Source organism: Diceros bicornis, chromosome 8 (assembly GCF_020826845.1).
Source record: "Diceros bicornis minor isolate mBicDic1 chromosome 8, mDicBic1.mat.cur, whole genome shotgun sequence".
Lineage (NCBI taxonomy): Eukaryota > Metazoa > Chordata > Mammalia > Perissodactyla > Rhinocerotidae > Diceros > Diceros bicornis.
The window spans coordinates 34,968,553-34,986,020 of record NC_080747.1 but is presented as its reverse complement, the minus strand read 5'-3'; the positions used below and the strand labels follow the sequence as shown (position 1 = coordinate 34,986,020).

General features: G+C 36.9%; 1 protein-coding gene across 3 annotated transcripts in view; it reads left to right on the top strand.

The window, feature by feature from the left end:
• ATP8A1 (ATPase phospholipid transporting 8A1) overlaps window positions 1–17,468 on the top strand; it is a 218,155-nt gene that overhangs the window by 151,889 nt on the left and 48,798 nt on the right. For all 3 annotated transcript variants that reach the window (XM_058546980.1, XM_058546979.1, XM_058546981.1), the window contains 2 exons: window positions 14,348–14,531; window positions 14,624–14,734. In XM_058546980.1, the coding sequence (XP_058402963.1) occupies window positions 14,348–14,531; window positions 14,624–14,734 (295 nt within the window). The remainder of the gene's footprint in view (window positions 1–14,347; window positions 14,532–14,623; window positions 14,735–17,468) is intronic.

Sequence of the window (17,468 nt, the reverse complement as noted above, 5' to 3'; positions counted from 1 at the left end):
GTTTTTCTAGTTATGAACATAAACTACTTCTTTGTGGTCCTTCTTCCCTCTGTTCCCTTGCTCGAGTACACCGATTCTTATCATTTGGTGTGATCGCAGATAATTTTGAAGAACAAATGAAACCTATAGGCCATCTCCTCCAAAAAAAAATACACATACACACAAACATGTAAAATTGAATGTACCATTTTAGGGGTTACAGACTCCCTGAAACTCTTTGGACAGGTAGAGGGAGGAAAAGCTTCCTCTGAGACTCATGGAGATTTGTGTACACATCAAGGGCTATTCTGCAAAGTAACTGTGCCAGACAAATAATGCCTCATGTCAGTTACCAATATTTTATGTCCTAAGATCTAACCGCTTGTGTAATTGTTATAATGGCATTTTAGCTGGGGTTTCATGAAATTCTTGTTTTGACTCTACCTTTCTGGCACTTTGGATACCTAATGGAATCTCTCTGGCCTTGGTTTTCTAACCTGTGAAATGAAGAGATTGGCATATAGCAATGATTCAGATCCTCCAGGGAGCCTGGATATCTAAAGCAGCTAAGAGTGGAGCTTCTGTGGCATAGAAAGGTGGGAAACCCACACACACATGCACCCTTCCTGAGTTATCTCCTTCCAGCTTGAAACCTTCTGGGCCAGAGGACTTATAGCATTTTCATTTTTTGGACGAACCAAAACATGTGGCTACTTCTGTTGGCCACTCTGTGCTGGGAAGAGTCTGTCTACTGCCTGGATCAGCTTAATTTGGGGAAGCATCTGTTCTGCCTCTTAATGTTCCCTCCAGAAGAGTTGCAGTGAAGTATTGCTGTGTGTTCCATAGCGTGTGGTTTCTGAGATCCCGGTCAGTTCACATAACCCAGCCTTTCAAAGAATTTTACATTTTTTCTATAGTTGTCAGTTTAGTTTAAACATATTTTGAAACTTATGTTCTGTGACAGTTGGTTGAAAATTGGCCCAGAGCCTCCAGCTTTTAGACTGTCTGGTAATCACTGTTCTTCTACATAATTTATGTACTCATGTCTTCTGAAAAGCAGAAGTTAAATTGAAGTAAGCATTTTTCCCTACTTGCAACATCTCTAGTCAAAGTTTAACCCCCTTTTAGGCCATTTTCCCCATAGTGCATAAAAAAACACTTGACTTCAGTGAGTGTCGTCACTCGGGAGTGGCATTCCAGGCAAAACCTTTCACCTTAGTCCACTCAAGGGGTCCTCCAAGAAGAGGTCTAAAGGGACACCTTGAATACTTTCTGTCATAGCATGAGTATGTTAAAGAAAGGGTCAGGGCAGATCTACTTATTGAATCTTTTGGGATTGTTTTAAACTTTAAACTTTAAGGATTTCTCTAAATACATGTCCTACTTAAAGAGTAGTTATAAAGCACAAATGAAGCTAATAAATGCTCAACAGACATTCCTTTAAAGCAAAAAGTTTGTGAACACCGTTGGATGCCAAGCAGATGTTTGGCTTTCAGAAGACTTACAAACTGTTAATGAATGTCAACCGTATGTTTGCTTCCAAGAAAATATGAATAAATGTTGGAAATGTCGAGAGAATATTTCATACATGTATGGCTAAAAGAGGACACACTGCATAAATTTTATTAACTTCATAAAATGCCCATATTTTGCTTTAACATAATATAATAATAAGCTGCTCAGCTCTGTCCATCTCATTTGCTATTCTACCTCTACTGAGCACTGTTAAAGGAACTGCATGGCCGTGTTACAGCCTGGTAGCCAGTTATGATGTACACCACCAGGGAAGTCCATATTTGATGGTAAATTTTCTAAAAGTATGAGAAATCTAAATGCTGTAGAATCCCACTGTAATTCAACATTATATAGTTTTAGATGTGTTTCAATTTAAATAAACCACCATCACCAACACACACACACCCACACACACCGCACACCCGTTAGAACTGCAGATTATATAATTCTGATAAAACAGAGTTAACCTGTACTGGAAAGTACGTAAGTGTGCAGCTCAGTGAATTTTCACAAAGTGAACACACTCCTGTATCGAGCACCCAAGCATGACTAGCACCCGAGAAGCACCCTCATGCTCCCTTTAGTTTTAATATCCTCCTAAGGGTAACTGCTATCTTGATTTCCATCACCATCCCTCTTAAATGCTATCTTATTTATTTGAGTCTTTTTCTGTTTCACATCTTTCTAAATTTAAATAAGTGTATATATCTTCCATAACTACGTTCAAATTCTTGATTCTTTTCTGTTCCTCAATTTCAAATTCAGAGCTCCATAGCTCTCCACTAAAGGCCTCACTAAAGCTTATATAAATCAATAAATCAGCATTCTAATATAATTCAGTCAAATACAAACCCCCCTAATAGATGGCTTGCAGTTCTCCTTCAGCTCTCCAGTGATAGAATGATTTGCTGAGGACGTGATGTGTGGAACCTCTAACATTTCTCTGATTGGTCAGTCTGTTGACCTGATTGTGTGGGAAAAGAAGGCAGAGTTAGTTTGGCATAACTGGTTTTCCGTGAATCCATGATGGTTTCTAGTGATTACCTTCTTTTTAATAAACCTGTCTGAGCCATCCCTGCCCACTTAGGGCAAGTTAAAGGCTTGGTGTTGTGAGCCAGGCTAGAGTTCCGGGAGTCAAGACCAGGTAGGATGTAGGTCATGTCTGTCTAGCAGCTGTGGGGCAGGGAGTAAAGAGAAAGGAGAGATGGCACCCTAAGGGAAAGATGGTCTTGAGAAACAAAAGGCATGTTAGCAGGAGAGCAGCCAGAAAGACAAGAAATGGACATAAAGTGCCAGGCTTTAAGTTGAGGCTTGAAAAAGGAAGTGGTTCTGGGTAGCATGTTCCAAGAGGGGGCATTTTATAGAGCAAGGATGAGCAAACTTGTCCTGTAAAGAGCCAGATAGTAAACATTTTAGTCTTTGCGGACCATACGATCTCTGTCACAACTTCTCAGCTCTGCCATTGTAGCTTGAAAGCAGCTCTAGACAATATGGAATTGAATGGGTGCACCCTGTGATCCAGTAAGACGATGTAAAAGACAAGCCACTGCCCGGATTTGACCCTGGGGCCATAGTCTGCTGTTATGGAGTGTCTGTGGCTCATGAATGAATGATAGAGAGAGTCGGTTCTGACAGAACTTTCCTAGAATATTGATGGAGTTCACCCCAAGTTCCCTAGTCTGTAATTTCCAGTCTCTCTTCTTGAAAACTGAGACATTTTCCCATCTCTCCTTACCTGACACGTTTACCTTTCTCCATGATTCCTCAAAAATGACTGACATTTTTTCTGTGGTGACAGCTGCACAATCTGGAGTCTCCATTAAATTTTTCTGTGCCATTGAATTCAAGAAAACGCCTTAAAATGTGGGTATTTCCAGAAGTCAATTTGTTTTAAAATGAGTTGTGGGGGCCAGCCCAGTGGCATAGTGGTTAAGTTCATGCGCTCCACTTCTGGTGGCTGGGGGTTTGCGGGTTTGGATCCCGGGCATGGACCTACACACCGCTCATCTAGCCACGCTGTGGCAGTCGTCCCACATAAAGTAGAGGAAGATGGGCACGGATGTTAGCCCAGGGCCAATCTTCCTCGGCAAAAAAGAGGAAGATTGGCAACAGGTATTGGCTCAGGGCTAATCTTCCTGACACACACACACAAAAAATAAAATAAAATAATAAATAAAATGAATTGTCAATAGATATTTGTATATCTCAGCAAGAGATATATGAGGAACCCAGGACCACAGACATGGATCCTGCTCTGTCACCCCAATGCCTTCCGTCTGTTCTGGGGGAAGTGCCAACAAGGTGCTAGAGGACAATGGCAGCAGAGGAATCAGGCAGGGAGATATCCAAGCTAGCCTTCTCCTTAAGCTGGAAGCGTCCTACAGTCTTGAACTAAAGCAAGTTCTGCTTTGATTTTTATATGTTATTTTAGTTTTTGCCCTTCATACCCAGTTACTTTCTCTTCACTCCACCTTAGGAAAACATTCTCAAGTATTTAATATGTTCCCATCCATCCGCCACACTTTATTTGTATATATGTGTAGCTATGAAAAACATATAATGTTGTTACATGTGCATTGAATTGAGGGATACATATGTATTTGTAATGATATTCCAGCATAAATTTTTTTGCCTCTTTTATTTTTCTACAATTTTGAGACCTATTCATGTTACCATATGTAGAACAGGTTTATTTCTTCTCACCACTGCTTACTATTACACGTCACTTTATTTATCTATTCCTGTAGTGACAGCCACATAGGTTGCCTCTAAATCTTTGCTCCCACGGAAAGTGCTGAAATGAATATCTTCTCTATGCGTCCATGCAAGTGTTTTTCTAGGGTATATACTTAGGAATGGGAGTGTTTGGCTGTGGGCTATATGTATATTTCATTTCGATCTGAATTGCCACATTGCTGCAAAACAGCTGCACTATCCATGTAGGAGTGGTGCTGTTTCCTTACCTTAACATCAGCACTTGGCGTTCCTTAATTTGTAACTTTGCCAGTTTGATGTTTGAAAAGTGGCACCTTGTTGTTTTGATTTTCATTTCTCTGATTACTAGGGAGATTGAGTATCTTTTCATATAACTATTTACCTCTCTAGATTTCTGCTTTTGAAGTTCATTCATTTTTTTCATTCATTTATTCAGCAGATGTTTTTCAAGCATTCACTTTGTGATTGGCACCTTTATAAGTGCTATAAATAGAACAGTGAACAACAGGAAAAAATCCCTGCCTTCACATTGTAGCTATTGTTTAGTAAAATAAATACACATATTCAAAAGACAATAATTGCTCTGTATGTGTGTGTGTGAGAATGGTAATGATTTATTATATATCAGATGGACTTATATGAAGTCAATGGTAACTATGAAGAAAAGGAGCACATTGAAGAGGGATAAGAGGTACTGAACTTTCTTTTGGGTTTCCTATCTTTTTTTCTGCTTATGTACAAGAATTCTTTGTGTGTTCTGAATATTGGTTATTATAGACATGGCAAATATCTTCTAGTCTGACTCCCCTCTTAATTCTGCCTGTGATGTTCTTCTTTGAACAGAAATCACTGACCTTGAGAGAGTCAAATTCCATTAATTTTTCCCTTTATGGTTTGTGCCTTTTGGATAGTAAGAACTTCCCACTCACAAAGCTATTCTCCTACATTTTCTTCTGTTAACTTTACAGCTTTCTGTATTCCATATAGGTCTTTAATCCATATGAAGTTTATTTTTGTGTATCTTGTGAAGAGAAGGGATCAGGTGTTATTCACTTCTACATAGTGAGCAAATTCTCCCAATACCACTTAGAAAACAATCCACCCTTTTCTCTCTGCTTGTGATACCGCTTGCTCTAGCACTCAGGCTCTGGGACCAGATTTTCCAGAATCTAAGTTCAGGCTCCACCTCTTACTAGCTGAGTAACATGTTGCGTAACTTCTCCGGCTTCAGTTTCTTCGTCTTTGAGATAGAGATAAAAATAATTGCTCTCATAAAGTTGGGAGGAATAAATGAGTTAATATATGTACTCATGCATTAGTGATTATTATTAAAAATTTTTACTCTTAGAAATGCTATCAATCTTTCTTTTATATGGTCTAATCGAATATTTCTGGTGAGAGGACTACTAGCATACATAAATATTTCTTTCTGACCATTATGGCCTTTTCTGTGTCCTAAATTCTGTTTTGCTGGCATTAAAATTGCTAAACTGGCTTTCTTTTGTTTCGTATGTGCCTTGTCTTTTTTTTTTTCCTAAACCCTTAAGTTCAATCTTTCTGTAAATATAGTGATTAAGAATGCTGTCTCTAAATCCGCACTGCTTAGGGTTGAATCCTGACTTCACCATTTACTTGCTGTATTACTTTAAGTTATATAATCTTTCTGTGCCTAAGTGTCCTCATTTGTAAAAGAACAAATAGTAACCTATCTCATGTACAGTTCTTCTGAGAACTGAATGAGTTAAAACAAGTAAAGAGCTTAGAACATAGTGAACAAATAAGTATCTTACGTTAGCTGTTGTTATAAAGTGTGTCTCTTTTAGATACCATATTGCCAGATCTTTTTTTTTTTACTCCAACCTGAGAATCTCTTTCAATCAGTGAATTTAAACCATTTCTATTTATTAGAGTTATTTCTATATTAGGCCTCATTTCTTCAATTTTATTTTGTGTTTTCCACTTATTATGCTTTTTGTTTCTTTTTTCCTCCCCCTACCTTCCACTGTCTAAATCATATTTTCTTCTGCTGGTTTGAAAATTTTACAATCTATATCTATTCTTTGTCTGGTTATTTCTAAAGTTTTGATAACCATATTTGTGCTTATTGTCTGTATGTATTAGTATGTCTTCCTTCCCCTGTCCCCTCCCCATAAAGAGACAAGAACTGAAGATATTAGTTTTGTGCATTCATCCATTGTCAATCAGATCTTGTTTCTTTGTAAGGAATCTGCTTTTTCTCTCTAGGAGCCTTTAGAAATTTTTCTTAATCTTGATTTAACCATAATGTATCTAAGGTAGGTACCTTTTTCTTATATTTCTTTTTGGCACTGTATGAGCCCTTTTAATCTAGGACATATGTCTGTATTTAATTCTGGAAAATTATTAATCATTCTTTTTCATTTTGTCCCTTTTTAGTCTCTTTTTGGACTCCTATTATATGTTTGTAGTCCCCTCTATTCTTCCATTTCTTTTCAATTTTCTCACAGTCTTTACTTTGATTTCCTGAATTATTTTTGGACAGTTTTTTGAACTTTCAGGCTCTGTCGTACTTACCACTCAGTTTACTATTGGCTTCTTTACTTCAGCAGTTATATTTTTATGACTTACTTTCAGTTGGTTCTTCATTATAACTGCTTTTTCTAGTTTCATGTTTCCAATATCTTCCCATATCTTTCCTAGGATTTTTATCATACTTCTTTTAAATTCTTGTTTTATTTATTTTTACTAGTTCTTCTTTCCTATAAGTCGTTATATTTCTTTTGTGCTTATGATTTCCTGTCTTAAAAGTTTTGCTTCTGAGACCATTTTTCCCCATTTGCCCTAATGGCAGTAATATCCCTTTGGGAAAAAGGTGAAAGCTAAGTCCTAACTTGAGATAAAGTTGGAGTCAGGGCTCAGTCTGAGCTCAGTAAATCCCTTTTCCCCTAGTTCCTTTACCCAAGCACCGTTCTTGTTAGAGGCTGCCACATTCTGATAGGATTGAGGTAACATTCGAGGGTTTGTCAGCACACCCGTGTCACTGGCACTTATTCCTACCTGGCTCCATGCCCTGAGGTTGACCAGTAAGCTCTGACTTTCCTGTCCCAAGGCATGAGGTAGGAATTTTCCTGGGGTCCTAGCCTTAGGGTATTGGAATTGAGGTGATATTTTGTTTTTTAAGCATGTTATTTTGGGTACTTTGAGTTTCCACAAATTCCAAGCTTAAGCCAAAGTTTACAGTTGCAATGAGAGAGGAGCCCCTTAGCTCCATCCAGCCCAGTCTCAGCCCCTTACACTGGTCAGCCTGGGCTTGCACAGGGCACCATGGGGAGTGAACAGTCAAACTGAAAAGATTTCCTCACCTGTTTGTTCATCTGTGGCCCCTGGCCTACCACTCTTTCCCTCTATGCCATTTACCTTCTAACAGGTATCCACCACTTACTGTTTCCCCAAAGGTTTCTCACAGATCATTGCTAATTGTGACCCTGAAATTTATTGAACTCATTTTTTAACTCCTGGCATCTTCAGAGTTTTATTCTACTTTCTGTCAATAGCCTGTGCTACCACTTGTTCTTATCTTCCACTAGGTATTTCTAAGATGAGAGAAAGTTCCTTGGAGAAACCCATCCACATAGGAGAGAAGAGAGGGAAGGAAAAAAGGAAGGGCAAGCTGATTTTCTTTCAACCTAAAGAAGCTCCAGCCCTTCCTTACCTATCCAGAGTCATGAGAAAAGGCAAGAGAGCCCAGCGCCCATGTGGGCTTCAACCAGATATTGAGAATGGGAAGAGATGGAGACCATACGTCTTACCACTCTTGAAAGCAAGGTCACGAAAGGGGATCCTGAAAGCAAGGTCACGAAAGGGGAAAGCTAAAAGAGGGAGGAACTCTAGGCCTTCTGGAATAGATGTGCTTCCCAGTTGGGAGCATACCAGTTCCCTAGACAGAGAGAGATGGCTAGGCCTTGTCCTCTGTGGGAGAAATTTCTCTCTCTCTCTACCACTTCTGTCTCCTGGGAGCAAGCATCCCTAGAGAGGCCACCATCATATAGGATCTTAATATTTAACTCCTGAGACAGTAGCTCAGTAAAAGTCCTTAAATTAATATCTCTTAGGGGCAGAAGGAGGGTCCTGAGATCTTCTACTTTCTTCTCTTAAATTCTTCCATAGAAATTTCATCACATACCAAAGGATCACTAAATACTTGATAAATGAATGACATCTGAATGCACATCCCCAGCTCTGCATTCTTTTCTAAGCTCAGTTCTGACTTTTCAGTCAGCGTGCTTAATGATTCCGCTAGGATATTCCACCACTATCTGAATTTCTGAGTGTCTAGAACTTCCCTGATAATTTTCCTCCATAAAATCCTTTTCTATTTATGTTTAATCCGTCATTTTCCCAGACATCCAAATTTGAAATCACAGGGTCATCTCTGATTCCACTTTCATTCAAAACCCCCCCAACCCCTTCCCATATGTCCTTTCTTTCCATTTTTATTGCCCTTATCCCAGGTAAAATTCAGATACATAGATACATAAATATTTATATATATATATAAAATATAGATATCTAGCTATGTTACAAAGATATAATTATCTTTTGAGCAATCCAAATATTTTTAAGACACTGCTTCTACCATGTTCTTTTTTAGCTCAAAAACTTTTAATGTCTCCTGTTGCTTAGAGCTAGCTATGATGTTCAGTCTTTCTTGTCGTGACATGCAGAGGCCCTCCTCATCTGGCTCTAATCCATTCTGAATATACTCACTTTTTCTTGAAGTAGTAGTGTGTTTCCTTCTCCACCTAATAATTTTTTACCTGTCTGTCCCATCCATGTCAGAAAGCCTGGAGAATCCAGTATCTTTTACATAGTTCCTCTATACTCTAGACACAGAGAAGATTAAATAGATTGACTCCCAACAGTGAACAGTCAGAAATGAATGAATTGTAATCAAGTAATTAGGTGAATTTCTCTTTCTTGCAAAATTTCCATTTATTCAGTTTCACTACCGTTTCTACATCTGCTATGTGCTGAGTACAGAGCTAGGTTCCAGATAACTGGATGATAGATCGAGAGATATAGATACAAATTTTTTTTTAATGAACTATACCACTGGGGACAAACTGCTCTATGTTATGAATACTATAATAAAGATTTCTATTAGGAGGAGTTTTCGTTTTAGTGCCTTTTATAAGGTATATTTGCCAGTTAGTAGTTTGAAGTGCCTACGCATACACACATACATGCATATTCAAATATACACTCTCAATATGATCAGTCACTATTTAAAATATTACCTGAACTACTGAAACTGAAGACAGTAGTAATTTACCTATAACAACATAAATTCCACAAAAGAGACGTTTTGCATCAAAAATGCATCGCAAAAGAAATCTTTTTTTAAAGTTACCTTCCTTTTTTGTCTTGTGAAAAGACTATCTGTATTTTATTTCTGTAGACTTAATCCCTATATTATAACGTCTCCTTGATGCTTCTGAGTGCAGAGTATATTAACAGATGTTGCTTTTGGAGGCTAGGAAAGTGCTCACTCATCAGTCATTTGAATAACACAGTTCTCTTATCTAGAAGTGGTTGAATGTTTCATTATGTACCATATGCTAAGTATGGTTTTTAGGATTTGCTATATAAGTGGCTTTCATTGCAGTAAAAAATTGATGGTGAGTTTCTAGAAGTGTTATATTATTTATGTGATTTTGGAACATGTAACAGATTTTTTTGCCGTATTTTAATTCCTCCTTAATTCAAAACTTTATAAGAACCTAACAAATTTTAGTTCAAAGACGAGTCAAGTAAGATCTCATAAGTTTTCTTCTCTTTTTATAATTTCTTTATTAGTCAGCAGAATATCACTCAATAGGGAGTAGACTGATATCACAAGAAGAAGTCTTGGGAAGTTTGTTGCAAAGGAAAGTACAGCACGTCCCCCCACTAATGATCCTGATCTCTAAATAGTCACCAGGAGCAGCCCTCAAACTTAGTGAATACGGGAGCTCTATAAATACAGGGTCACTACAAAAAACACTTCAGGATAATTAAGAAATACTATTTTCTTCCATATTCTTAAAATTTTTTTCTAGATTCACCTCCTAAAGGCAACTTTATAGTAACTTTTAAGTTTATAGTATAAGTTTTTGAGATAATATTGTATTATGGGCATAATTTTTTTAAGGTTATTAACCTAAAACACAGTACAGTAAGATAAATTATTGTACTCCTTTTGACTACCTATAAAAAGTCCCTTAAAATATTCTTTATTATGTGTCTTTGTATATACATGCACATATAATCTTTATCCGCATTCCATTCAAAAAGGTGATTCATTTAGCTAATCCCATTAAAGGAGTGAAAAATGAGGCTCATATAAGATGGGCCACCCTATATACTTTCTAGCTAAATGGTAAAAATTTCCAGTACTCCGATCTAATGTTCACAGGGCAGTGAGAGTTACTACATAGCAAATAAGAAAAATAATGAGTAACATGTGCAGAAACTACAGCCAAAATAATATCTAAAAAACATATTGCACTCAGCGCACTGCTAGGGTGTATCGCAAAGGACCACCCTCTGTTTGTGGAGCCATGGGGAAGAAAACCGGCCCTTTACAGCACATGCTGGATATGTAGTCTTTTTCCATAGAGGCTTTGACTTCTTCCAAAGACCAAAGAGCAACAGTGAAAGAGAAGAGAGCTGTGAATAATTTACGTTCTGATGCAGACCCATGGGTGGTAAAAAAAAAAAATACCTACGGTGGAAAACAGAGTGCTTTTATGTTTCTGAATTATACATTGAGTCACTATTGGTATTTGTAAAATTTAGGTTTTAGATATACTCAGCCATGGATATGTGATTTTTGGTAAACATTTGGAAGAATTAACTTGCGTGGTAAGGTTGTTCTAGACTATTATGGAAATTGTACGAATATAGAAGCAGGTGTACAAAACTCAAGGAAGTAAATAAACTCTAATGAGTGAAGTGGATGACCTTTTATAAGGTGGAAACACAACAGTAGAAAGGAATATATTGTGGAGAATTTTTAACATGAAGTTAAAGAAATTTAATACATGCCATTTCTTTGACCTGACCTGAGCTCTCCTCTCCTTGTCAAAGCCAAGGCAAATTCTAACTCATCAAGGAAGCCCCTTGCAGCCCATGCTAATTTATATATCCTCTGAAATTATTAAATACTGGCAATTATATCAAAAAGCTTTATGCTACACTCATTTTTAATGTCTTATAGTTTTGTTTTGCTATCTAGTAACCCCCTTGTAGCAAGGAACAGTTTTTTAAATGGATGCTGTAAAAACAGCAAAAGATCTTTTTAACTGATTTCAGCTTGGCTAATCTGAGTCCCCTTAAAGCACATTCCCTCCCTAAGGCGTGCTGATGGATGCCCACAGCACATCATGCCCAGAGCTGGAAGGACGCTCTTCAGTGCACACCTGCACGTTTGCTTCCATGAGTCAACTTGCTGTTCATTGGGCATCACTGGGTGCTTGTTCCCTAATCTGTTTATTCCTATTGTACTTCTTAAAGTAATCATCATTTAATTAAATATTTTATAAATCATCAAAATAGTCTAGCAAAACTTGCTAGGAAAACCAGGTATAATAATACTCTAGAGAGACGTTTTGAGTTGCTAAAAAATTTGCTGTTGAATTTGGGGTGGGTAAGATAACAATAAACTGGGGTGGACGACATCATTACATTCTAGTCTCCACTTAATGAAACCACCCATGGATTGTGTCTCATGAGTGAGGTTTCTGCAACAAAAATATGCAGAATTTCTAACAGCAGACCCCTATGCAAAGTAAGGTTCTTTGCCCTACATCACACATTTGTACATTTATATTTTGAGTTAAATGTTTTAAGTACATATATTTTATTTGTTATGAATTCCCACTTAAATCTGTCATCTTTGTTTAGCAACCAACTGCTATTTTTCAAACCCGGCAGATACAAGCACTTCCACCTTTTCTTGAATCTTCTTCCAAGCCAGTTGTCTACTTTTAGCTTGATAATGGAAGCAGATGCCCTTGCTAGTAGCAATGGCAGTGTGATTCTGGGGATGTCTCTCACTACATCATCATCTTTCTTTTTAAACAGGCATTGTTCTTGACAGGGGGATTTGTATTCTGTTTTTATCACCTGAATTAACCATACCCAGGGAGTTGGTGAAAATTCTCAGCCAGTTTTAATTTGGGGGTATTGAAAATTGCAATGTCCAGCAGAGAAAGCAGTGGTTGGTTGAAATAGCCATGAAGAAAGAAAACAAAGTTTAATCCAGCTCTTTTCTGATGCTTCTTTAAGTCACTAATATTAGCTCACCAGGCAGAGATTTCCTTTATCACATGTTCAATTATGAAAAAATACCACTGTTTTCTATTTCTGTTGATCCCATGGTGTGACTTCACAATGTATTTACATTGTGAACCTGTTAAATTGTGAAGGGAATTTGATAAATGTTTTCAAATGCTTTTCTCTTTTCAGGCCCATTTCCCATTTGCTTTTTAGATCATTTTTTGGTGAGCGTTCTTTTTTGACATTTACTAAATGTCAGCTGTAGTCCATGTTTAAAACATTGGCCTAAAGCCAGTGGAGTTACCAATTTATATTAGCCTGTTAAGGAAAATTAAATAAAATGTGAAAATGAAATGAAAATTGCTTCAAAGAAAAATGAGGGCTAACAGCAAAAACGCCCATTAATAGTCTGATCCTCCTCCATTCATTCCCTTGCTGTATTCACAGTTGTGTCATTTTGTACTGTTGCCAGACTCTGAAAGGAAATCCAAAGAAAGATTTAGTCTTTCATATAGCAGCCATTTATTGAGTACCTATTCTGGATCAGCACTAGGAATACAAAGATGAGGAGACTGGTTCCCTCTGCAAGCAGCTCACAGTCTAATGCAGTGATTCTCAAACATGAAATTAAAACCGGAGCTGCTCTGGCTGAAGCCGTTCAGAAGGCTTCGGGAGGGCCTCCCGAAGGCGCATATTTGTGCAGAGTATCTACTGCTAGGTATTTTTCCTAAGATAATCAGGAAAATGTGCAAAGATGTATTGAGTCTTTCAGAGTCATGATCTTCATTTTTAAGTAATAAATAGATTTACCAGCAGTTCCAGCAGATCTTTATTAGACACCTACTCCACTTAACTTTAATAAAGAATTTAGCTCTGAGTTATTTTTCTGGCCCACACCCGTTGTTTGTGTTACTTGTTTGTTAGTATTTAATTACTGTCTTAATACTTTACTGAGCCAGTTCCCTGTTGAGTTTTCCTTTCTTTCTCTTTCCTCACCAATACAATGTGGACAATATAGTAAGTTAATTACGCTGATGCCTTCTGTCTTTGAACCCTCCTGTCATTGTCGTGGAATTTACTTCTTAAGTGGCTTTTAAAGTCTGTGATAAGTTGCTCTAAAGTTAATACCAAATATGATTTTAATATGGATGCTGGTGTTCTCGGTTCCCAATTCACGTTTGTGTAAAAAGTTGCTTGATTCTACTTGGCCATTAGTCAGTAGCTTTTGGAAAAAATTGAGGCAGATGAGTTATGTCATCAAGCGCTTGGTATTTACTTTGGTTGATTCACTTGGTGTCTGAGAACAGGTCGAGAGGTTAGCCAGTTCCCTACTGTTAATCTAAGTAGAGTCGTAAGTTGTTTTAAATATATAGTACATTATCTAAGATGAGCTTGCAGAGGCTCAGAACTTTAATTTTCCAGGAATAATATAGGTTTTAGTTAGTATTTGGACCACCATTCAACAGCCTTTCTGACCTTCTATTTCATTCAAAAGTGAAGAATTAGAAATTCTGATGTTATTTGTTGAGAAGTAATGGAATTTCTGAACTCAAATGTTATTTCTTTAACAAATTAATGCAAACATCCTATTAAACTGTGCTAACAAGGAATTGTAGCTTCTGTCACCTAGAGGTTTGCTTCTAAGACTTTCTTTTTCCCTTAAAGTGGCAATCAGGTTAACAGAGAACTAGACATTTGCAAACCTAAGACTTTTCCATAATGATTCTTCAGAGATCTATTCATTTGAATCTTCTGCTGCTTCTATCCTTCAAGACAATGACATTTCAAAATCCCTTTTTTTCAGAAAACAGAAGTAATTGATAATTTGTTGTAATTTAAGGGTTACTCCTCTTCAAAAATCTGAAGTCGTGGAGATGGTGAAGAAGCAAGTCCAAGTCATAACTCTTGCAATTGGCGATGGAGCAAATGACGTCAGCATGATACAGACGGCGCATGTTGGTGTTGGTATAAGTGGCAATGAAGGCCTTCAGGCGGCTAATTCTTCTGATTACTCCATAGCTCAGGTAAAGTATCATTTCTGCAAAACACACCATTTGTCTCAGGTAGCTGACGCTATGAAGAGGAAAATACTAATTTTTTTCCGCTCTTATTTTAGTTCAAGTATTTGAAGAATTTATTGATGGTTCATGGTGCCTGGAACTATAACAGAGTCTCCAAATGCATTTTGTACTGCTTCTACAAGAATATAGTCCTCTATATTATCGAGGTAATAGCTGGTTAAGTTTAAAATCCTTGTCACTTGCATAGATATTTAAAGAAATTTTCTTTATGAAGACATTTTCTCATTGTTTTAATTAATCCTTCATTTGCCCACTTTTTGTAACTTTTAAACATGTTAAAACAAAAAGTTTGTTGGCCATGGAAAATAATTAATGTTTAAATTCTAGCTAAAAATTTGATATTGCTTTGGTAAGAAATGTTGAATTAGAATTGCTAATGAAGTAATGTTTTCAGTTTTTAAAAGACTACAAACTATATAGCATTTTTTATAAAGCTCAAAAATACTAGAGAAAGCAATACACTGTTTAGGGATGCACACGTGGAAAACTATGTAAAAAGAAAACTAAGAGAATGATAGATCTAAACCTGATAGCAGTTCTACTAAGGGGTGGAATCCGGAAGGACACACATAGCTTCATCAGTGTTGGTCATCTTGTACTTCTTACTAAGTTTCAAACTTAGATATTAGATACAAGTCTCCCTTGCTACCCAGATCTGTTTTGGTTTCTGAGATTGGTAGGTAGCAAGAGTTCAGATAATGAGGAAGTTGTCTAAAAATTATCAGAATATTCAGTTCCTGTGTCTGGTTAGCAAGGAATTTCTATATTCCTTTTCATGTATCAAATATAACATTTTTAAAAGGAATACTTAGCCTGGGTCAAGAATATCACTCCTAAATAGATGCATTTTGTTCTGCAAACATTTTTGCACCCCTACTGGGTGCCAGGCACCAGGTTTACAACTACAAAGTAAATCAAGCGTGGTTCCTGTCCTCCAGGAGCTTGCCAATAGAAATACAATGCAAGCCACATGTGTAATTTTAAATTTTCCAGGAGCCACATGAGCAACAAGTAAAAATTAAAGCCCAAATTCATTTTAAAATATTTTATTTGACTCAGTATATTCAATATTATCATTTCAACATGTAATCACTATAAAAAATTATTAATGTGATATTTTACATTCTTTGTACTAAGTGTTAAAAATCTTGTGTGTAATTTACGCTTACAGCACATCTCAATTAGGACTAATTACATTTCAAGTGTTCAAGAGCCACATGTGGCCAGTAGCTGCCATATGGGACAGCACAGCACTAGTGGTTAGATAACTGAACTGGATGGTTAATCAGGACATGATAGATAAGGTATTTACCTTTTTTCCCCCTAACATACGGCCCTTTTATCATCAGAAGCTGTGTTTGTAAAACTGTAGGTGTTATCAGTGTCTTACAGCTCCACAGAGCATGACGATGAACTCTCCATAAGCTGTTAAGAAAACCCTCCATCTTCCACTCCTGTCAGAGGACCTGCCCACACCCTCATAAATCTGCGCAGGGCTCCCTTACAGATGTTTGTTGATGCCACCTTGCCCTCTGATCTGTTGACTGTTTCTACACATCTATCAGAAGAGACACAACCTAACCATTTACTGTATGGAAATAGTATCCCATACTTTACACCAGAGCGGTATCACTATAGACAAAAAATCAGTAGATTTCACATTTACCCCGTTGACATGTTAGTTGGGAACTGCTATATATTTGGTTCAGCTGTTCTTTATGCCTCTGTCAGAATGCTTATCTCCTTATTAAAATGTTGACTGAGCACAGGTCTTATTATGAATCTGGCTAGTAAAATTGAAACTTAGTTTTGAAGTTTGCAGGCAGTTTCATTTATTGGTCACTAAAAATCTGTAATTAGGTTACAACCCGTTAGGTAAAATAATCAAATACTTGGAAACATAAACAAGATAATCTGAGTATACTTGTTGTTCATTACTGCTGAATTTGGTTTGGAATAGTCTGTGTTTTGAAGCAAAAGCCACTTCCGAAATAGCTTATAAGATCCAAAAAATATATGTTCTTTGTTGTACGTATAAATTTATGATTCTTTTCTAAAATAATTATTTTTTATTCCCAATCTCCCCTATAGTTCTCGTTTTTCTAATTATATTTTCTTCTCATCCCAAAACATTGACATTCAAATGAATATCAATTTGCACAGTTTATTTACATATACTTTTGAAGATACCAGAAGTTTAAAGCCACTGGCAGCACTCTGCTTACAAAAATTTAATTTTGTAAAATGAAATAAGTACTCGACTTGCTGCTTTTTTAAATCTATAGTATTTGACATTCAACAATGAAGTGGGCAAAACTTCCATACTAATGGGGGAAATAAAATATATTAAGCTCAAATGAAAAACTAAATCTGCATGCTCTGTTTCAAATGCAGAGTTATGTGATTTGTGTTTGATTATCCCTAAATTTCACTTGGCTTTGAATTTAAAGTCTCTTCATGAGATATTTAACACTGATCGGATTTTTTACACATTGAAAAGGAAGTCAGTCCTGAACTTTACTGGAAATCTCATTTTTAAGTTATTTTTCTTTGAGCACTTTATGGAAATGTATTTTGAATATAATTCAACTATCTTGGAAACAAGTTGACCTTTTAAATCAATTCCCAGATACCCAACTTTTGCCAGCTAAAACAAGTTCTGCAGATGTTAATGGCTCATGTCAATACTATGAATGAATAGACAGAAAACACATCATTGAATGTCTCTAGTGAGGACAACTGCCAGTCTCGAATCTCTCCTTTCAGTTTTTTGTGCTGATCAGGCGTGGGAGCAGAGGACTCGTTGACTGTTTGTAAGCTGCTGTTTAATATGCAGAAATGCTCCATCAGGAAAATGTCTCTGAAGCTTTAACTGCCACG